Source organism: Leptosomus discolor, chromosome 5, assembly GCF_034619465.1.
Source record: "Leptosomus discolor isolate bLepDis1 chromosome 5, bLepDis1.hap2, whole genome shotgun sequence".
NCBI classification, from domain to species: Eukaryota; Metazoa; Chordata; class Aves; order Leptosomiformes; family Leptosomidae; genus Leptosomus; species Leptosomus discolor.
Window position 1 is genome coordinate 29,563,565 of NC_141395.1, and position 23,706 is coordinate 29,587,270.

General features: G+C 38.6%; 1 protein-coding gene across 1 annotated transcript; it reads right to left on the reverse strand.

Annotated features, from left to right (window-relative positions):
- Positions 1 to 3,240: 3,240 nt before the first annotated feature.
- Positions 3,241 to 23,435, reverse strand: DYTN (dystrotelin). The gene is made up of 14 exons (XM_009950341.2): positions 23,399 to 23,435; positions 21,201 to 21,275; positions 19,370 to 19,571; positions 17,236 to 17,321; positions 16,270 to 16,358; positions 15,555 to 15,626; positions 15,046 to 15,209; positions 14,053 to 14,164; positions 11,433 to 11,578; positions 9,691 to 9,859; positions 7,923 to 7,993; positions 5,682 to 5,841; positions 3,910 to 4,390; positions 3,241 to 3,344 (listed from the first exon to the last, which is right to left on the reverse strand). Exons 1-14 carry the CDS (start codon positions 23,415 to 23,417, stop codon positions 3,241 to 3,243), a joined length of 1,950 nt encoding a protein of 649 aa, XP_009948643.2. The 5' UTR covers positions 23,418 to 23,435.
- Between the last annotated feature and the right edge of the window lie 271 nt (positions 23,436 to 23,706).

Sequence of the window (23,706 nt, forward strand, 5' to 3'; positions counted from 1 at the left end):
CTTCAGTGAGCTTCTTAATTAACAGGCTGTAGCATCATTTGGTCTTTGAGGAAATGGGCAGGAAAGGATTAGTATGTGGAAGAAAGACTGAGAAAACAGATGAATCTCTAGCATAAGTCACACTACGGAGAACATTACTGATGTAAAGGAGACGCTATGTGTTATTAATTGTGCTGAAAGAAAATGGGGATGCAATTACATGTGAACTTGCAAGTGATAAAGTTCCCAAAGGAACTTCTACCTCAGGCAATTTCTTCTCTCTGAAGGTCTCCGAGCTCAATTCTATTTCATAACTTAGGTCTTGCTTGTTTTTATCCGGGTCTCAATAATTTGGCATGAAAACACAATCAGATGATGCTGATGTTTGCTATTAATTCACTCGCTATAAATTGGGGCCTTCTAGAGTGGCTGTGTTAAGAAAAAAAAAAAAAAAAAGCAAGTGCTGTGATTATGAGATGCAAGCATATTTGCTATACAGGTATAAATCAAAATGTCCCTGTGGTTAAAGATATTGCCTCCTACCACTCTCCCCTGTAAACTTCATGGCAGATGTTGGGGTGCGCTAGGATTGATTTTGCAGACACTGTTCAGTCAGAGTGTGTCAGAAGAAGGATGGGATGGACATGTCTGACTGAGGTTGCTTCATTGTCAGCTGAACTGCACAATCACAAAATAAAGGCCTTGGGATTTTGTGCTTTTCATCTTACAGGGACTTGGCAGCTAAACAGCTGCTTATTAGCATGGGAAAACACTTTATTGAGTCTTTATGAGCTGCTATGAAGTAAGAATTCATGATGGCTCAGGAATATTAATTTGTAAGAATTTGTGCTCCAGAGCTGTTCTATGTTGCATCAGATCAAACCAGAATTTGTTGGCTGTCACTGTTTCCAACCAATGCAAAGCCAGATGCACTCACTCTGAAGGAGATTTAAAGCCTCATCAGAAGCTGATGGATATCTTTCCATAATCAACAGTTAAGTTCCCTGGATTGTTGTTTGTTTTCTCTTGGCACTGGTATATTGCAAAAGCTACTAAGGCTCTATCTCACACTATATTCTGTTCATGTGATAATATGGGTGTATCCACTTTCTAGTGACCTCACCACTATTTGTTTTCTGGGGTCCTTCTCCCTCAATTAGTTTCTTTACTTTTCACCCTCTTCACCCTTCCTTTGCTAGAGACAAACTGCTTGTTAGCTTCCAGTTACATACTATTATTTTTTACTGTAATTCTTGAGTGTTTGCAGTAATTAAGACCTTCTCACCAAAACCAGCTGAAAGAACTAGGAATGTTCATTACTTATCATTACCACAGTGTAAGGTCTTTCAAGAAGGTGGCTGAGGTGCTATCAACAGAAAATAAGATTTCTAGCCATTTTAATGAGTCAGACAGTCCCTTTATCCTGGTGATTGTAATTCATTCTGGAAAACACAAGACCATGAAAATCTATACAGAAAATTAAGCATTCTGCTGGGCAGCTCTTCTTAAGCACTACATTTTTCAGTGGTCTTTTCAATCACACCAGCCTAAACCCATTATACATGAAACAAAGCTTCAGAATATGTAACTTACCTGATTTTCTCCCAAAGCTTCCAAAAATATTTAGCTTTCACCCAAACCAAATTTCTTTTCTCAGTAATCACAGAAAAATTCCTGTAAAAACTAGGAGTATTTTCTCACTTGGAAAGCTGGCATAGTTCCAGTGGTTCAACTAAAATCCTTAAAATTATGCAAATTTTCTTGAACCATAACTGGTTTTGAGCCCACATGCACATGTTCATTCACTATTTTTTAAGCACCTCCTGCAGAACAGTGATAGTAAGTGGCCAAACCTATAATTTTTCTCTCTGAAGTGGTACTGAATAATTTCCATTTCTCAGTTCTTTAAAATACTTCTGTGCATTATCGGAAAAATGTTTTCCTTATTGCTGTTATCAACAAGAGATAGAGCACAATTCCAAGAAAGTAACTCAATCATGGAATATCAACAGCTAAAGAGAGAGAAACAGGCAATCATTTGCACTGCTCAGGAATCGCACTTGGTAAATTTGCCATTAGTTCATGTTGTCACTTAACAAATAGTTAACAATCCAAAGAAGTACAACATCTGATAACATGCAAATAATTAACATGCCATATCTTAATCTATTATCTCAACCTTCAGAACTGCAGTCACTAAAACAATATGCAAGAAACATGTAGCAAACAAGAAGCAACCAAAGGAAAGCAGTGAGCATCTATTATTTTTGTTGTAAGAATGATCTAAGTTCTTTCTAAGGCCTTCACTCACCCATAATTATAAGAAACCAAGCTAGACAGTAGTGTAGATGGATCAAAGCAATATGTATTGTGTGATACATTCCTTTCTTTTCAAAGCCCATTTCCCTGCTGATGCCTAATAGATGCTTTGTAATCAAATTCAGCAAGTACAACCTGCTACCTACAGCCAATCATCTATCTGTTTACAAACTCCTGTGCACCTTACATGTTTACTTACATGCATATATATGCCTGTATGTGTGTGTACAGGCTTGATAAGTATTTTAAATACTCTAGAAATTTTAGATGTGTTCCATCAAATACAAAGTACTAGTAACCAAGGAAAAAATTCACAGTTTAGATGCTGGAGGTAAAATTACATCCTTATTAACTATTCTATAGTAAACATTACATTCTAATTAACTGTTCTATATTATGTTAACCAATCATGGAAAGGTTCTTCTAAAGCAATCAAATTCCTTTAAATGTTTAAAGAAGAAGATGCTTTGAACATTAATTCAGTAGTTTGGAAAAATATAAATATGTAAATATCGAGAAGTCTGACAGTTAAGAACTTATTCCTTCCTTTAGTCTAAGAAACAATATGATAGAAAATATATCACTGAAACCAGCTGAATTGAGCCAACTCTCATTTGAAAAATAAATATTCCTGAAACACAAACCATTACTGATTACATAACAGTATGAAGGGAGGACAGGGCAGGACAGTTGTAACATTAATGAAGACATGCTGATTTTTATCAGCTGGGCCAACATCTACTGCACAGGAGCTGGAAACCACCAATAGAAAAGAAACATTGTTCTCTAACACTATTTATGGCTCCTGGTGAAGTTAGTAAATACAGAAATCTGTTATGCTGGGTTATTACAATGCAACATCTGAGACACTTTAAAGACTCTGATATCACATCAACTACCTTCAATAGTTCAGTGAAGTTGCAAGGTGAATGGTAGTTCCCATCATTTACAAGCTGGTGAAGTTACTTGGTTGATGAGGTCAGAAAAGGATCTGCAAACAAGTTCAGCTGTAGAGAGGAACTCCTGCTGCAAAGCAGACTGTTGAGCTGAAAAGTAGAACAGATTTTAAGTCTTTCAGAGCATTTGGATGTTGCCAGAGCCCTGAAAAATTCTTTACAAATCTCTAATTTAAGATAATGCTGTAGAAATAGCAGCTTTTTCTGTCATTCTCCTCATTACAGCCTCATTATCAAAAGTGAAGCATCCTGAGTGTTGAACAAAGCTCTGCTGTGTGAGACCATTGATTACAAAGGGATTTTGTACTACTGGAAGTCTGCCTGGGACTAGAGTCATAGTTACAGTGTCACAGAAGTGGCAACAGAAAAGACCTTCAGCACCCTCACCAGTATAAGTTTGATCCTTAATTGACTGCTGAGACTGATTTCCTCTTACACACTTTGACTTATCCTGTTTCAAATTAGTCCAGCGTTAGGGGCTATATTCCACCCAACAGGAATATGCTCTACCTTACAGTATAGAGCTGGAGTACTTCTACAATGGCAAAGGCAAGATTCCGAATTTCCTCTGAGGGTTAAATGATTATGAACATATTACAGAGTAAACTGGATGGAGCTGAGAAGACAGTGTCAAGACAACTGGAAGAACTTATACCTGGTTGGGCTTGGAGAGACAACGCATCCTTCAGTTTCATCACTAGCTGCTGCAGTTCCACTTCCTCACTGACTTCCTTCTCATAAGGTGGTATCTGCACTGCAGCGGGAGTGAGAACTGTATTCGTCATGATGCCACTCAGGGAGTTTTCTGTCAATTCAGGCAGATATGTTTGATTCTCTTTTGCTTTCTTATACTGCCCCATAAAAGGTCTGTCGCTCTGCAAGGACACTGACTTCAGTGCATCTTCTGAGAACATGTAGTCCACTGCAGCGGGAACCTCAGGTACCTGTAAAAGCTGCATCCCATTTGCAGAGTTGGGGGTATTCAAAGATTTCCAGTCTGCACATGTTCTGAAAGTAGGCTTCATTTGGGCAGGATTTAATCCACTCTGCATTCCCCTTTCCAGCAGAACATGGGGATTTCTTGGCATCATATTCTGACACTGTGCAAAAGGATGCTCTGATGACTGTAACATTTTCTACAATGGACAAAACACAGAAACCACGCTGTGAAAATAACTGATATTCTGGTTTGCTGATAGTACTAAAATCAGTAGGAAAAGAATTTTGGGTCATAATATTTTTTTTTTTAATGTCTGGTGAACTAAACCGATTCTTTTCACACACACAAAAAAATATTTCCTGCAATAAAATAAAACTTTTTGTTCGAGTTTGGACAAATCTATATGGCCATTTTTTCCACAATTCCAATCTGAAGACATTACATGCTTTAATGCCATTGAACAGTGGGTATAATAATGTTCCAAGAGTAAACTTGCAGCAAAATTGTTCTAAAAGAAGTAAGGGAAAAATGTATATGCATATTAAACACATATCAAACACCTCACACCTGTTAACATTTGAAATTCCAAAACTAGGTTGGTTGTCAGTGCCACAATTGTACTTGGAATTTTCTAGACAGAACTATGATGGCAAATATCATCCACCGCATGAACGCTGAGCCTGATGTAACTGGGATGCACTGAGCTGACTGTGCATGCACTGGACACTTAACGGCAGGTGTGCAGCCAGTCCTGCATGTTGTGGGCAGGCCAGTGTCACAGTATACACACAGGACGGTAGGACACGCCAGGTCATACTGGACTCCACAGACAAGTGATACAAAGCTGATGAAGTGCGCACTGCAGATGTGTCTGGGTTTTCTCTATGTTTGACCATCCCTGAAAACCATTCTACAAACAGCATTGCAGAAAATGCTACAAAAATGCTGTAGGTGCCAAATACGTATGCATTCCCTGTGAAATAAGGGCCTTTGTGGAACCTCAGAGATAATCTAAAGAACAAGAGTCAATACAATTGAACAGAAACAAAATATTTTCTGTAAGAGGTCTGTATTACATCCCAGTACAAGGCAGCAATTAGGAATGACAAAAGAGTGTTTTATTTATTCAGTGCCAACACAGGATTCTTCTCTAAAGACTGCACTGAAGTCTGAAAGCTAACACTTCTGTTAGAAACCATTTTCTCACTCTTATTGGAATACCCTCTAATTATTTTCATTGCAGTAGTGTCTAAACATTCCAGACAAGGATATCTATGCTAGATGCTAAATATAAACAGAATGACAAGAAAATCCCTGCTGCAAAGAGCCGATTTGCTTTCTCTGAAGACAAGAACCTAAGACGAATGAACAGAGAAGCGTAAGGTGCATGAAACAGTATCAAGAGTGCTGGTCTGCAAGAAAAGGAGTAGTTAATGTTCAGTAATTGCCCATAGCTGTGAAGATTCTTGGTATATTTATCACTATACCTTTACTTCCTTCTTCATTTGCTGCAGCTTCACTTGTAGGTTTTCATGGCTTGCTCTCAGGCTTTGGAGCTTTGCCTCTATTTCGCAGCTTTTGTCTTCCTGGCAGTTGTGAAGAAATTGCATTTTGTCCTTCCATTTGTTGAACTGCTTCTTCATGTACCTGCCAGGGACACAGGAGGGTGGGAATTTTGCTAGATCACACACACACACAAATATATACAGCCATTGAAAAGAGCAAACACTGTAGCATAAACTTCCTTCTCTTTGTCAGTTCAGGAAATTTTTGTCAGCTTTGGAGTTAGAGGCCTTTATTTCAGGAACTGGGCAGTATTCATGGAATTAGCAAGAACAGGAATGTTCTAGATGAGGAGAGATGTGAGCTGAGTGGAACTGTGTTCAGGACTGAGCCTTCCATCTTTGGGTTTTTCCTTTCCCACAAAGGTGGCTGCAACAGGAGGGACGTTACAACAGTCCTTCTGTCTAGAAGCAAACTACTTATGGCAAATCCCTGACTTGCAAAAGATTCCTATCATTTTTTCCCTCGGCAAGAAAGGAGTAAAAGCAGCCTCTACCCCTTCGATTGATTTCCTTCTTGCTCCTGGTATTCTATGCAGCTTATCTAATGATACCAGTAGTTTCTGCACAGGACACTTGTCCTTGAAAAGATACTGTGAATTTTGCAATGAGAAGTGCCACCCTCCCGCACACTCCAGAGAAGAGTTAGAAATCACCCACTCAGAGCACAATATGACAAAAACACCACCCATACTCTGTTCTGGAGTTGAGATTTCTCTAAGAAGTCTGGTTAGAAATAGTTTTGACTTCCCCACAGCTGAGATGGAGACAGACAGAAAAGCTTCTTAACACTAGAGTAACAAACCAACAGCTTCATATCACATAGCTAAAACAGTTATCTCCCTTGCTTAGTTACATCCAGAAGTTCACGTGATTCACTTCCTTTTGGGTATGAATTGGCTCACAGACAGAAGCCCCATCAGTTTCACTGGAATTACGCAAGATTTGTCTGAATGGGACAGCAAGTCAGACCATTTAAAATTAATATTACAGTAGTCCCTTATAACAGCATTTAATGTGTCTTTACTGTAAAATGCTGACAACCTTCAGCTAACTCATAGCCCGGTTCTGTGAACAGGCACAGAAATGCCAGAAGTTGGTCCACAAATAAGAACAAAGAGCTTCTCATGAGTAATGTGATTCATTCACCCAGTTATATAAGCTCTGGGTCAGAGGGTGATGCAGTATCTGACGAGCAGGCTTCCCAGATATCCTCTCAACTATTGCTAATCTAAATGAAAGCTGAAAATCTTTGCCACATGTCTTTATTTTCCCATGTGAGAACAGAGAGTGAAGGTAAGGACACAGACTTACAATGAAACTGCAATTGTTTTACTCTAGTCTTGGAGTGCCCTTGTGTGAATTCGGAACAGCAATTGTACTTTTACTTATTAGAATGAACCAAAACAGGAACAGAGGGAACTGAATAAATGGAAGGAAATGAAGAGAGTAGATTCAGGATTAAATTCTACACTTTGCTGTAATTCCATTGGTTTCAGTGCTCTCAGAAATTATTACATCTACAGCACATTCACAGATAATTACAAAAACGAAGGAGGGGAAAGCAAAAGTTAAGCATGGTTGTCCATACACCAATGTTTGTCCCCCCACAAACAAACCAACCACCCAATAAACTTGTAGTTTAGGAATTAATATTTTATTGTGACAAAGATTTGACCATCAGAAGGGACTTCCGTGATAATCTAAGTCATGGAATTTTTACCAATAGTTACTGTATTAAGCCTGTAATGTCTATTAGATTTACAGCATATTTTTTAGATAGATTTCATATTTTGATTTAAAAACTTCCTATGAATTACAAAATTTGTTTTGATTAAGTCTTATTCTTAGAATAATTTGAAAAAGTATGCTATTCAGATATTTTCATGTGATTAAACATTTTTGCCTCAAAAATAACTTCTAGAAATGTAAACTAACAATTGCAGAAATGCTGATGAAAGCAAACCAAATTGTTTTACTTTGCCAGAAATTCTTTTTCCAGTGATCTCCATTTACAATTTTTGTTGCTGAGTTTTTATCATTCATCCCCATTTTTTTTTAAATCTCAAAATCTCTAAAGTATGGAAAAATGATTTGTCTTCTAGCTCTTCATTGGAGCAGCATGGCTCACCAGTTTTCAGTCACTGTACTTCTGCATTTACCTACCTGCAGTCATTGTGAATGCTTTTGATGGATTCATGCATTTTTAACACATCTGCTTCAAAAGAGGCTATTGCCTATAATAAAAAAGAGAAAAGTATCTGTTCACAACTTTATCAGCAATAACATTTCATTTTCTATGCAAATTTTGCTAGAAGAGGGCATGGCAAATTTGGGATTTGGTCCATTTTACAGATTTACTACTTAACTTTTTTTATTTAACTGATTGCAATCAACTGATACATTGAAGTATTTATCATGGCTATTAGAACGGACTGGAAAATTCACTCTATAGAACAAATTCTTTGTCCTATGATAAATTCTAAGTATATGAGGATCTGGGTTTTTTTAAATTAGAACAAAAACCTCATTCCCTGGAATTTCTGCAAAATAGAATATTCTGTTTTGGGAACAGTCTCTCCCAATCACTTTGGGACAAGAAGATGGAGGAAGAGATTGGATGTAGAAGAGAGAAGAGAAACTCCTGGACTTTGGATGGAAGTAGCAGTCTCTGGGCCATGCAGAGGACAGTAGCCCAGAAGTCAGGGAAACAAAGGCTTTCCAGGTAAGCTGCTTTAGAGGCATGGTATAAGCTGGGCTGGAATCAGGGCTGCCAGGAAATTATGAGACTAAGAGCTGGATCCCCAGGACCTCCAAGCTCACGGATTCTATTAAAAGCTATCATTGGACTTACGGTCTGCATCTTTTTAAGCAACGTTGAAGTAATCTGCACTATAAGATGTTGGAAAACCATATAAAACTGCTCAAAAAGAATTCTCATCCCAGAAAGAAAATTAACGAGACAGCAATGCATGTGACAGAATCCCACTGCAGGATGCAAGTCTGATCTCACTGTCTTCTAAAATGACAAATTCCAGCCATCCAAATTATATGCTTAAGCAATATCTGCCCACAACTTCTCCTGCAGACATATGCTGGCTAGACTATACCTCAAGCTGGGCAGCAGAGTCCTAAAAGACAGGTCTTCCAAAGGGCAGCACAGGAGTAGCAGCCAAAGAACTGTTCTGACATGCACAGGCTAATTCTCAGTTTCTGCACCCTTGACTTCTGGGAAGAACAAAACGAGTGGATGACACAAACTGGTTTGAACACAACCCAGTGTTCCCTATATTCTGAGTATGCAGAGCTACCAACCTCTCAAATAAATACAGAAACAAAAAACTGCCATGTATTTATTTTTATCTACCCACTCCTCTCGCATTGTTTCTATGCAGGGAACCTGGAAATGGATTAGTGGAGAGCTTTTATGCATGAGCTATTTTAGTTGGAGTGGACACTACTCTGGGTTTACCCTTAAGAAGGGTCCATTCTGTCCTCTTGCTATTGCCATGGTGACAAAAATGGCCTGAGCTCAATAAGAATTAAGGTGTCCTTCCTTGACATTTGCTTGCAGTAGGAGGACACAATGGCATTTTTTTATTGTCAGAATAGAGCGAGGACTCCAGTATTAGTCTTTTATGTGCTACTACTCTAAGATAACTCGGAAAAAAAAAGTAACAGAGCAAATGTTCTTACAAATGATTCTGAAGGTCATGGCAGTCAAGGAGTTAGTCACTAATCTTGGGAGGGTATCAAATTCAAGCTTCACTAAGTTTTCACATTCCATGTTTTTTTCCATAAGTGAGAAATTAACAGAAAGGTGAGGCTGCCCATTAAATTTCTTTTTCATTGGTAATTAGAAGGCAATTAGATAGTTAACTTGGTAGGTCTTCCTCACGGCTTTAGCACCTTTACAGCTTCATGTTTTGCTCACCTGAGCTTTTGTCTTGCCTTGCTCTGGTGTCTTGCTGTTATTCTCACTCTTCTGCATTACAGTTCTTTTTTCAGATATGAACTTGGGTGACTCCAGGACAGGTCTGTCCACTGGGAAAGTCAGGTTTTCAGGGCCAGGGAGTGGTGAAGAACAGAGTTTTGCAGGAAAACTGCATACCAACAGAGAAACAATGAGTAGAGAAAGGATCAAACCTATATGGTTTTGGTACCCAGAAAATAAAAATAAAACTAATGCACTGCAAGCAGACAACTGTGCTCCTGATGAAGCAAGAAGTATGGTTTAGCTATGCCTCCTGGCATTTTTTGGCTGAAAGAATAAAATACCTGAAAACAAATTCCAGTCTTTCAACAGAATCTCAACAGGTTCTTCTTTCCACCCACTTAATATAAGTGCAATTTGCTGCTTCTCTTTTTTTGCTTCTTTTAGCCAAGAGCTAACTATATTGGGCAATTCAACTACAAAAAGATAGCAAAGGGGCAGATATAGTGCTGTTCAGTCTGTTCTATACTAGGAAAAGCCCCGATACATAACGGCAGCTCCAAATTCTTCTTTCTCTCATTGCTACCCAAGCCCTGGGTAAGAAATACCCCACAGAATTTCAGAGAAATCTCGATTGACCACAGAAGGATTAAATGACATTCAAAATGAAGAAATATTTTTTGTTGCTGAATACAAGTGCGGAAATACTAGCAATGGAAAATGTTTTGCATTTCACCACATTCTAAAAAACAAACAGTGAAATAATATTCTCTGTAAGAACCACTGTAACTACCATCCATTGGTCTTACTGTACATAAAAAATTGGTTTCTAATAGCAGTGTACTTACCTAGCAATGTAGCACAATCAAGTTTTATAAACAGATTTTTCTCCTCCACTCAAGGATGAAATTAATTATTTCAGAGAGGAGTGAACATTTTTTCACTATTTCAGTCTCGCTGAAGCCTGCATGTGAGATGCAAGATTGTTGCTAGGTCTTTATACAACTAGGAAGGAATCTCACCCTTCCTACAGTTGTAGTGCTTATCTCACATAATCATTCCCTTCTGCTTCTAAACCTAAATATTAACCAAAATCTCAGAGCAAGGAAGGAGAATCTATAGGGGAAATCACAATATGACCTCCAATGCTCAGTATCAACCACTGGAAATACAGTAATGAATTTACACATTAACTAAAAAGTATAGAAAACAGAATTGTTCTGAAAGAACTGGAATGGTGAGATCAGCTACTCGCTACTGTGAGTAACCCCACAAGACTGTAATTCCATGGGACTTCAGTAGAATGACTGCGAACGCACTGTGGGTCACATGTGGAAAGCATTCACAGTCAATTTCCAATGACTTTGTCCCAGAGGAGGTGCTTAAAAACCCATGCAGTTGTGACAGGTACTAAGTATTTGTAATGCTTGACCCTAGACTGAGCATAAGACATGGCACGGAAAGAGATGACATAAGGAAGGAAGGAAGGAAGACACAAGCATGTTATATTTTATAAGGCAACTTGTCATTAGGTTGTCAGCATGGTAATTGTGGTTAAGCTATGGTTAAGCTACAGAACAATGTCCAGCAACTTCCCATTTATACTTTCCCTTTTTAATGGAAAAATCATGACATGGTGTCTGTCATAACAAAATCACTTACTCAAAGGACATAACCAAGCAATATCCCACAGCCTGACATATTATTCAGAGATTGTAAACTTATTGGAAACAGAAACTCACAAAGTCTTTTTGTGAGCAGGGGAGTGACTCTCCTCCACTACCTCCAGAGCTCTCCTTCTCTGAGCCTCCTTTCTTCTGCAGCGCTCTTGAAACAGGTTGTTCCTGACGGTGCGGAGAAAGTGCTTTGCATTTGCCTTTGCTGACATCTATTGGAATGAGGGATAATAAAGAAGGGAGTGAAATTTCGAACAGGTGCTGCCAAGAAGTAGACAAAGTCCAAGGCAAAGGCAGCACATAAGAAAGCAAAGGTCCACCTGTTCAACAATTAAAGAGGCTCATGGCTGCTGTCTGAGCCCTAGAAGGGGAGCTGAGGTGGATGATGATGCAGGACCACAGGCAAGAGCAGCTCCATTTCTGTTAGGTAAGCAAAACACACTGCCTGGGCCAAATTCGGGCAGCCTGGAAATGCCTAACGAAGGATTTTAGCAGTTAAAATGATTAAGCTCACAGTCAGAACAATAATTCTGCCCAGCTAGTACCTAAGTTCCCTCTTGGGAAGAAGTGACAACAACTAAGCTCAGTAGCTGTATTATAGGAGGACACAAACCAATTCTGCTCCAGGAAGTGGCTGCTGCAGAACATGGGCTGAGCCCCGACAGACTGAACAGGAAAACATGAAAACATACAGCATGCCTTCTCGTAATTTCTCAATGTGTTAATAGCATTACCACAAGGTGTCAGCATGGTAAGGAAAAACGGTGCTGATATTTCAAATCCTCAGAAGCCCACTTTCTGATAAAGACTATGTGAAAACTTATCCAGCCAAGGACAGCATCTGCTAAGAGTGGAAGGTATGGGAAAAGTGGCTTACTACTAATTCTTTCATGTCCCACACTAAAGGGTATAAAAATGCTATCTGTCATAGTGAGTAGCTTATGTTTTTAATTTTGGTATAGATTTTGGCCATGAAAGTAATATTTAAAGGGTTAGTGTTAAGAGTAGGGCTTCATAAAGGAAACCTAAGTTCAGTGATCCAGTCGCAATATTGCAGCAACAATGTGGGAAAGCTCAATGTCAGACAGTATAGGAGAGGAAGGGGACTTAATTTTAAAACAAGTCTGATTTCAGTCACTCATACCCACTCACAAGCACTAACACACATGTGTCCAAGCAGTCTTTCCAGCATTCACACACCAACGTGTATGTATACACATGGTATGGCCATGATGACTCACAGTGACATGGAGGACAAGAGATGCCAGTTCTCCTTAAGCCTCCTGGGTTCCTCTTAGTGTGACCATGTGTGGGGTTTTGGATGTGCCTTTAGCTCCTCTAGGAGCTCCTTTGTTGTGATCTTTTGTCTCCTTATTGGGGTGACTTATAGGTATAGGTCTTGTTCTTTACCTTCACATCATCATCTCTTGTGACGGCATCTTCAAATGGCAGTTTGTCTGTTGTTTCAGGTTACCTTCTGTTTTCCACATTTGGTTGTCCTGAGAAGCTGTATGTAGAAGTGCTGTGATCTCAGTGACCAGCTAATCTAGCTTGCATCATTTCCTGCCTTTTTCTATCCTTCCTGCCTTGCCTTCTGGTGCCTCCACATCCACAAACTCCCATTCGGTGTCCATAATGTCTCCATTAGAAATCTCTACATGAGGAGAACAGTTGCCATTTGATTCTCCTGCTTCCTCACAGGTGGAGGATAAGGAAGAATATTTGGAGGAATGAACATCTATCTGTCATTTTTAATGCAGATATTGAACATCCAGATACAGTTTCTCACAGTGTTAGCAACAGGGTTTGTTTTTTCAGAGAGAAATGAAGTGGCTACAGTCTAATGTTCCCCCAGACAAAGGGTGACTGCAAGAGCAGTCTAACATTCTTTAGTTTTGGTGCAGGCACTGTTTCATGTTAAGTGCAGGGTTTCAGGAAGGAGACCATGAAGTAGAGCTTACTGGGGAAACTTTCACGGGTGCTTTTCAGCTCATTTACTGGAGCAGAAGAAGGTACTGTTACATAGATCCACTAAAAATCTGTCTGCTTCTGTGTGCAAGATCTGGAATCTCCTGCTCAAAGGAGAAGCTGATTTTCCAAACACAAATTCCTAGTGTTGAACTTTGTCACTAGTGTGATGAAAGTTGACCCTGTAATGGAGCCCAAGTAGGTGAGTGTAGTTGGACCCATGCTGCCTCTTTGTGCTGTGTCCCTAACTGACAGAGACAAATGAGTCCAAAAGGGTTACAATAAAGTAGAAAAGCTCTGAAATAAAGGAAATTTCATGCAGGAGTTTGTATAACTTTAGGATTAATCAATTTCTGAATGAGTCTGCATTGTGATTAGGAGGAAGGAGCACTGGGACACACTGAGGGCCCTTTCCACAGGTTTAAGGATGATCTGCAAATGGCAAACTTGCCATAAAACTCCTTGGGAAGAGGACTTGCACTATGACATTTCATGGCTCTACTTAGTTATTTCAGAACAAAACACTCCTTCTAAATTTAGAAGCCCCCTTTTTTCTTTCCCCTGACTCACTGTTCCCAGATTAATAATGCTAACATGTCATGGCCATTATGGCTAATACACACATAATTTCATAATCAATGTAGTTCAAGAGTCTACTGCCTACTTGCCTACATGAAGAACCTGAACAGGGAAATGAATCAGTACAATAGGAGTCTACCTGCACACAGTGTTCCACCACAGGATGTGACCTCTTATGTGGTTTGCTGAGACGGCCAGTGAAAAAGCAGACTTGGCAAAGGTCAAAATTGAGGCACTTCAGACAGCGATACCTGTGAGGGAAAACAGAAGGATTAAGTTACTTCCCCACAAGTAAGAACTTGGTGTAAGTGAGCTTGATTACTGGAAATCTAGATCCCTGGGTTCTGAAATGCAGAGAAGCATCTTTGTTAGAATAATTACTTTCCTCAGCATTCTCTGAATGCAAGAGTCATTTTGTCCAAATGACAGTAGACTGTTCTCCAGAACCCACTAATGATTTTGATATTATTTATTTGCTGTATTGAAATTCAGTCCAAGGAAGAAACAGTTATTCTAGCACCATTTTTGAGAATACAGTTAACATCTTCATACGCTTCTTATGCACCAGCTTATCTCTGTTTTCTGCTCTCATGGAACTGTAATATTACTTCATTATTGATGCAGGATTTGCAGCTTTGGAAAAAACTGAAAATGCAAAAAACTAAACCTGCAAGCTTACTATTACTGAGAAAAGAGTAACAGTAAAATGCTTTTCTGAGCATTCTGGTCAGTAGGTAATGGATAGTATTCTGTTTATACCATTAGGTCACTTTATACCATTACTTAGATGAATAAGATGCTAAGATGGATAACTTAACTAGCCAGTTAAGACACCTGATTACGGGACAAAGAACTGAGAAATTAGATACATGTTTAATTGGCTTTACCACTGAACTGCCAGCTTACTTTGAGCAAGTCTCCATAATCATATCTGTGCTAGTGAACGAAAGAGAAGCAGGATGCATGCTTGAGCACTAGCCTGTGATGGTTCTCTCTTTCCCCATCTTACTTGTTAAATTAGATTATGTCCAAAGTTTGTTGCTTAATATAGCAGTTAGACCCTGCAAGGTATGCAAACAATGGTAAGAACTATTAATGTGGGTACTATAGACTACAGTAATTACTGACGCACCTGAGGCCTGTAATGGGGAAAATTTTGCAGACTCTACATCTAGCTTGGTGAGAAACCATTTCTGTGGCTGATAATCTGTAACATGTAGGGAGCCACAGGAGAACAGCAGGCTCCGATCTCAGCCAAGACAGGAATTTTTCTTCAACAATTGCTGAATTCAGAACCTGGAAAAAATACATGTCTCAAGTTCAGCCATTTACTTGAAAAGAACTGGTGTCTCACCTACAATTCCCAATAAAAGCTTTGATATCGGACTCTGCTAGCATAGATTTTCCATCAATGTAAAATGTTATGGGGTTCCAAAGGTTTTGGAATAAACGCAAGAGTCTTTGGTAGTATCTTGCTGAGCATCTTTACAATAGATACTAATTCTCCTGTACTGTGAGACTGACGATCAGTCCTGCCCCTTAAAAGCAGATACTGGTGGATGTTATATGGTGATGCACTTGCAATTTTAATCAACCGGCAACATTCAAAATCATTTCCCAGGACATCAGAATTTCACTCACCCCATGGAAACAGCTGTGAGTTGCAACTTCCACACAAGACAGAGTGCAGCTTTCTCCCACAACGGCTGGGATCTGCATCAAGAAGAAAGGGTCAGAAATACCTCAATAAAAACCAGATGTTCCCATCATGCTCTGCTGAGATGGTGTCAGCACACACATGGTGAAGTATCTATAGAAATGCCATTTTACATACTGTCCTGAAGAAAACCTGTTCATATTCATACCATCAGTATGCACTTTCATAGTTCAGTCTGAATGATTTGTTTCCAGCTCACTTACTGAAATGGATCAACATCCTATGTAGACATACTAGAATACTGGCGGACACTGGGTTTAAACCTCAGGATGCCATTTTCAGTGCCAGTTCAGCTGGAAATACCTGTATGCTAAGGCATTTTTCTGCAACTGCAAGCTATTCTAGTGAGCACTGACATCTGAAGTTTGGAGTAGCTTTAGCAACAACTGTATGCAGCAGTTCCCAGGACCTTGAAGCTCAGGCAAAATGAACACACAAAGACACTGATGCGAGTGGTTACTCTGACTGAGAAAAGCTACAGAACTTGATTCTTTTACCTACTTTGCATGGTAGCTCCCTACATCCACAGAGTGTCCTACTGACTTCAGTCCTATAATGTAATCAAACATAAAATATATCAACCATGTATTTTTTTTTTCCTAGATTAGGATACTCCTACAAGATCTGTTGTGGCATTACCTGATTTAAGTCTGTTAGTAGGCTTCTCAGGGCGCTAAGGGTAATCAAGGCCGCCTTCCCATCAGGGACAGCATAAAACTGGAAGAAAGCTGAAAACAACCAGAGGAAAGAAACTGGAATCCTGGCAAAGCCTGAAGTGTCTTCTAGCTCCTCATTCTCAAACTATCTACATGATGTTTGCAGCCTACCAAATAAACTCCTCAAGAAAGTTCCCCTTTACTGTCTATCTAACAGGCACTCAGTGAATGCTGTGACAATACTTTCTTCCTACAGGCAGAGGAAAGAGAAGAAAAGCAAGGAAATTATGGCAATTCCTTATTCTTGGAAGTCAAGACAGCTAAGGATGAAGGAAACAATGAGCTCATTTTCATGGCTGCAAGAAAAATATTTAAATATGTTTATACATGATATGCCCTATTTAAATTGTGAATTGTTAATTTCAAATTGTAATTTGGAAGGAAATATACAATATGCAGTGGGAGAGTATGAGACCAATATGCCATTTGTGGACCATTTGTCCTCTATTTTGAGCATTTAGTTCAGGCAGAAATCTTTGTGCTGCACATTGCACTGGGCTAACTTTATCTGTTATACTGAGTTTTTTAAGCATTTTTGTCTAATGTTAAAAGGGCTCTAAAAGTTTCCTTGATCAAATATATAAAATTGATTTCTAATCCAATGAAATGTAAAACTAAGGGTTTTCTGTTCTTTTCTGCTAGGCAAATTTTTAAGCTATACTTGTCTTAAACTTGACTATGGCTTGTTCTGAGACTCTGTGCAAGGATGGCTATGGACACTGTTGGAAAAGTATTCTTCTGCATCAGCCTTTCTCTACAACTGATCAGTCAGCATAGTTTACTTTTTGCATAGCGGAACTGTATTCTCTTCTAAAGTAAAAAAATTACAATGGAGATTTTTCTCAATGTTCAGTATTTCAGGCAGTGTATAAAATCATACATTTCCCACCTCTGTATTTAGCCAGTAGAGTGTCTCCTGAAAGGGCAATTAAGGCAGCTGCAGCAGATCTAGTTTTGATATAACCTGTTCCAGATCTAGGAAAATAAAATAAGTTACACTACATTCACCGAGAACGTAAAAACTGAAACCTCTAAAGAAAAAAATATTGCTGTGTTGGAAGATAACTTCAAAACTCACATCCTTTTATACGTATATAACTGATGTTACATTTTAGCAATGTTTTATGTCTGGGACCCTTTGTCACTGAACTTAACTACAGTTAACTATTCAAGATACCACGCACTCATAAAACAAACACACAGCATCTCCTTCAAAGACCTCACATTCCAAGTAAAATAAAATTTTACATTTGCACTGCATGTACCCCAAAAATTCTGCTCTTTGTTTGTAGAAAGCCTTCCCAACTATGGAAGAGAAAGCAGGATTACAACTTGGGTTTTGTATTATATCATCAGGCAGCTTCACTGTGGCCCCAGATGTGCACTGAGCTTCTCTTGGGCTGATTCCCTTTAATTTCACTGCAACTCAATTTAATCAAAAGGATATATGCAGGAGCAGAACTTTAGTTTTGACTCTTAGAAATAAAGAATGTAGCTTAATTTAGAACCCATGTTTGTGACATAGGCATCTAATGAAAAAATGTTTCTTTATGGGAAGACAAAGCAGATGTGAATTGGAAACCATAAATTGGGAAACACTGGGATTCTATATTTAAGACACCACTTTTGCAAAGCAGTATTGCACTTCAGAATATCGCTACATAAAATTGTCTTCAAGAGTCTTTAGATAATTTCATTTTTACACAGCATACTACATAAAACTGCAATATAGCCTCTAAAGTATGAACTGCATGGGAAATTGTTGGTCACAATTTCTAGATTTTGAATTTATATATTTAGTTCTTCCAGAACTTTTATAGAAAAAAACCTCCAAGATTAAAGCTGAAGTATATAATCAAAAACCCTTATGATGGTTTATTGCAAGCTTAGTAAGTAAGCTACCACATAAACATGGAAAATCCCTTATGTGCTCTTGCCATGAAATACTTTCCAGTGTTGATAGTGGAGAACACCACTCTACAGAGAAAACACGATTAGAAGAAAATTGTAAGAAGCTTTTTCTATCCTATATACACGGCAAGAGACCTGTGAATATTTTTTTCTAAAGAAATTACAGCTAAAAGGAGATGACACACTGTCCTAAGAAACCAGAAAAGATGACCAAGATAGTCCTGTTAAGAAGATTCTTCTAAATCATTTCCCTACAGTGCACACAAATTACAGAATAGTCTTGATGTTTCTAGCTTTGTTCTGTAATACCAGTTTATTCTTAACCTTAACTTTTGCTTATAAGTACAACAAAATTCATAACGAAACCTAAAGTAGTAGTTATTATTAATGAATAGTGACTCAAGAAAAAGTCCTGCAGACCACTTACATCTCACGCACTTTCAGTAAAAAACTTTGCTCTGATATAGAAGGGAATAAATTCCACCTATGGTGAATAAATTGTACAATGAACTTATTAGCCTTTGTCTTTTAATCTGATACAACCACAAACCAGTCCTGCCTTTAGTGAATTAATTCATTATTTACAAACAATACATGAGAAAAGCACACTCTGTGAGCTGCTTCCTTATTATTCCCAGAAACTGTTCGCTATTCACAGGAGCCAGCTGATCAGCTTAGTTATGAGACAGTAGTTCTGTTTCATAGTTGTCTGACGAAATTTTTAAGCTGGAGAAAAATGAATAATGAAAAGTGATTGGCAAATTCTTGACCCGTGCATGGGTACTGTCATTCGAAGGCAAATATGGATTCTTCTTCAGGAGTGTATCAAAATTTCTTGGCAGTCAAAAGAAGAGCTATCCTCTGTAAGGCTAGCTAGAAAAAGTTAGCATGGACTGGCGGACCCCTGGGCTTCCAGATAATTTTGGAGAGATTTGACCACTATTTCTCTGATAAAGCTTTGTGCCTCATATTCCAATAGCTGAACTACTTCCATTGTGTATACCAAGCAAGACATCATCAAAGTGGGAGAGTTTCATACAGAAAGGGTATAAAAAGTGGTAGAAACAGACTTAGTCTAGCAGTACTTCATTTACATTTGTGCTTCCTCTCACCTGTCATACATGGCAGCTAGCAGGCTCAGTGTGAATTCAGCAGCTCTTGGATCAACCTGGCCTGGTTTTTCTAATCTCGCCCTTTGAAACAGTTTCATCAGCATTCCAGAGATCTGCTGCACTTTCAGAGAAATCTGCTTTTCCCTCTGGCTCTGTTCACTTGATAGGATGTGTTGAATCAGAGAAACATCAATCAAATCCACTGTGGGAAAATTAAGGGAGAAATGAATGAAGATCCCTGCTTTTTCATGAACAGAAGCTTGACATTTTTTTATTAGAAATGCCTAGCTAAGACAAGTCTGTAAAATAAAGTCTAAAACAGTATGCAACATGAAAAGGAAATAATCTGGAAAAGGTCTTGCTGGGTTCATGGATGTAGCAAAACTTGTTCTACAAAGGTAGAACAGCTCAACTAAATTTCCCTGGATGTGATTTTGAGATAGATAGGAAGGGAAGAAAATAGCATCATTAACTGCATTCAAAGTATAGACCTAACTTTCATTCTACTTATAGATAGCATAAAACCACACACCATTCAGTACTTCAGAAAAATCTCACCTGGGACTGGGAAAACAATTTGTGCTTTGATGTAAGCTTCCTCCTCATGCACAAATACAAAGAGATGTGGGGCACTATGGCCAAGAATGGGGCAAACATGCTGTATTATAAGTGTGCCACGGAATAACTAACAGCCAGTGGGAAGACAGAGCTATGGCTTCTTAAAGGCACATTCAGTACCATAGAGGCACGATCAACTACAATTAACATCAGAAGAGAAAGACTGTAGTAGACTGCGTTTGTAGATCACTGAAGAAGCAGAGAACCTAGAGTAGGTCAGCTACGGTCTTTCCAGCACAGATGGGGAAATTTCAGTATGAGACACTGGTGAATCCCAGTCTGGAAACCCATGTGGAATTCTGGTCACCAGTGTTCAAGAAGCAGTAGAGTAACTGGGATAGGTGCTATGAGTGCCTAAAGGAGACATGGAGGAAGAGACAATAGAGCTAATGAAAACCAGTACCTGTGTGAATTGGTACTTCTATGCTGTGACACATAGCACCAGGCAGATTTACCGTATCAGGGCTGAGATCAGACTAAATACATTCACAGATGAGCACGCCCAAATGAAAAAATATGGTCAAGGCCAACAAACAAGTCATCTTTTCTGTGCTACCCTGAAGGCCTCACTTCCAATGTTGTGCATTTTCAGCAATGGAGTGTTTCAGGTGGAAAATTCAAGATTCCAATGCATTTTAGCTCCATATGGAATTTACCTCAATAATTTCAAAATGAGCTAGGTGACCAGGGCTTTGTTCCATAATTCTTTGCTTGCACAGAATTCTCACTCACTTCAAAGACAGTGTGAATGAGTGCTAGCCAGGGGTTTTCTGGTCTATCGTATTTTATTTTGTTCTCATTAATATTTATAGTATTAATAATAATGCCCGTCAATGCATTTCCAATGATCCACAATTATTTCCAATAAATAAACTCCTAAGGAACACATGAGATTTTGACATTTAACAAGAATAATAATGTGCAGATAAAGATTCATAATTGCCAGTGGTGTCTACATGGCAGTGCTGCAGATTGCAATAATAATTTAATTCTTCCATGTCTTTAGAATTTTACTAATGTATTTCCACTGACATTCAAAAGGGGAAAAAAATAAATTTGTCTATGAAGTACTATCTAGCTCTGAAGTGTTTGTAATGCATTCTGAGTTCTCAGCTGGAAAATGAGAGAGAAAAGTAGCCTAATAACACATGGTGACAAATTTTTTATAGATTCTTCTCCCTGTCAAAGCACAGGATTCTCTTCAGCTACTAACACTGGCACAGGCTTTGTACTGAGCGTAGTTTTAGGGCTGTTCTGTAGACGGAGTTCTGAACATCATTGAAAGCCTCTGTGAAAGAAAACAAACACACATTACAATACAGGGGTTTGTTTCAAACAAAAAAAAACCACAACAAATTGTCTAACTAAAAATCAAAATAACCAAATTTGGACTTGATCAAAACCCACAATACTCTGAAGGAAAATTTTGAAAAAAAAAAACCAAAACTTTAAAAAATTTTATATTTTTCCAATAGTTTTGTGGGGAAAATGGTCTTATGACCAGTGACATGTCGAGTCATAAAAATAATATTTAACCTAGAAAGCAGACCTGCTTCTTTGGGAATCAAGTCTATTCATGGACCAGAAAAAAGGATAAGCACTGTGCATACTTTAAGCCAAGATCATAATGAAATAATATTTCTTCAGGCAAAACAGTTTCTTGATCGGAGATGCTCTTCTACAAGGAACAGTTTGTCAGTCTGCACAGATGGGTTACTGTTTTGGATGCATTTGGTTTCAATCATTAAAAATATTTTCTGTCAAGATCAACATCTGGGACTCTCGCAGAAGAAGACAAGCAATCTACCAGAGCAACTGGCTTTTGACATCTCCACTTAGTAATACCACTCAAGCTGCTTGACTAAATCCCATACCCTTACATGATTTCAGCTCATTCCTTTCACATCACTAAAGGATGTTTTCCTGAGTGGGAAGCAAAGGCTTCTGAACATGATCTATACCTGATAGTTTACACACATACCTAGAACTCCAAGACCAAAAAAAAAGGCTTGTTCACAAAGCTTTAGAAACTAGAAACGGATTTGTCAGTTATCCTCCTGTCCTCAGAGAGTCTTTCTCCCTATACTTCAGAGAGGAAGAGTTACTCACAGTTGATTGAGGTCAAAGATAAGCAACAAATATGCGTAACTGAGCAGAAATAATTCACAAACTCTCTACCTGTTTAGTCTGGAAATAAGCCAATCCGTGTGCAATGGTTTCCCACAAATGAAACCGACTAATGTTAATAGTTAGCAAATTACAGGCTCTGCTGGTTCCCAGATGCTGCCTAAGACATAGAAATAAGCCAATATCTGCTATACCATCTGTTTAGTCCTGCTCTTGTCATACTATGTTTCATGATATTATTTGGAGATGTAGTGTAGCATGTCATACAATGTGAAAAATGAGTTTTGACTTCCATGCACCATCAGTTCTCTTTCCTCAGTAAGCTGATCTAAAGCTCTTTTGAAAGTAACAGAAAGACTCCCGCAGTTCTCAGTAGGCTATGGATTAAATTCCAAATGCTTATTTTCAAATACAAATGCTAGAAACACACACATGATCCAACTCAAACACCTTCCATGTGCAAGATGACTTTCTGCGTGGAGGGAATCTGTTTTAGAAGCCATCTGCTACTCACTTCAAGTCCATCCTTACACACAAAATGTGGCCTCAAAGTAGGACATTCTGTGCCTGTTAAGCACAGTTACAGAATTAACTTGCAAGAGCACACAAGTAAAACAGCAAGCAAAGGAAAAAAAAAGCCCAAATAAAATACAAAACATTTTAGGATTATTATTTATGAGAGGCTATGTAGGGGCACTAAACTCTTTCATTTCTTGTAGGAATGGAGCTTCCCCTTTGGACAGAAAACCAACATGTAATCATTCTGCAGTGGGTCAAATTTCACCTCAAGACTCACAACCTTTATTGAGAAGCTGACAAAGGAATTCCTACACATACAGAAAAAAGTGCATTGTTTCCCAACAGCTTTCCCTTTCCTGAGAAACATTTGTTTCCCTCCAGCTGGTTACCTGCTAGTTCTGCCTATTGTGCTACTTATTATGTAGCAGACAAAGTATCTGCTAAGATTTTGCACTCAAAAAGGGACTGTATGGCCATCCTTCTTGCCTATTTGAGAATATTTAAAACAAACACCATATAAATTAGGGAGCATGGCCCCTGTGTGCCTGACCATTCCACGAGGCAATGTGATAATGGCAAGGAAGGTTCCAGGACAGATCCAAAAATAAAGCTACGACATCACAGCTGGGTAATCTGTCATTTATGTGCTGCAGCACAGAGATTCTGAAAGTTGCATGACTTAATTGCAATTCAGTAGTTTCTGTTCAAACAGACACAGAAATGTCTTTTGAGAAAAGTTGGGGAAAAAATGAGAAGAATCCTTACCCTGCAAGTCCAGATCCATTTGAAATGAACAGACGGCATTAGGCTCTCTGTAACGAAACAAACCAAAGTGGAAAACCACATTTTCTAGACAGAGGCATATAGAACCATTCAAATCAAACCTTTTAATCTGAACAATTTACTGGATGCATATCAGAAATGAAATTAAACAGAATTACATAAAACAACTTAATAGTTTTGGTGCCAAGTGCAGAGAAGCTCCAGAAAATTGCGTGCTCTCTGCTCAGGCAAAACTGTATCAGGGTGAAAACCGTCCCCAAAACAGTTTCAAGTACAGGAAATGGGATCAT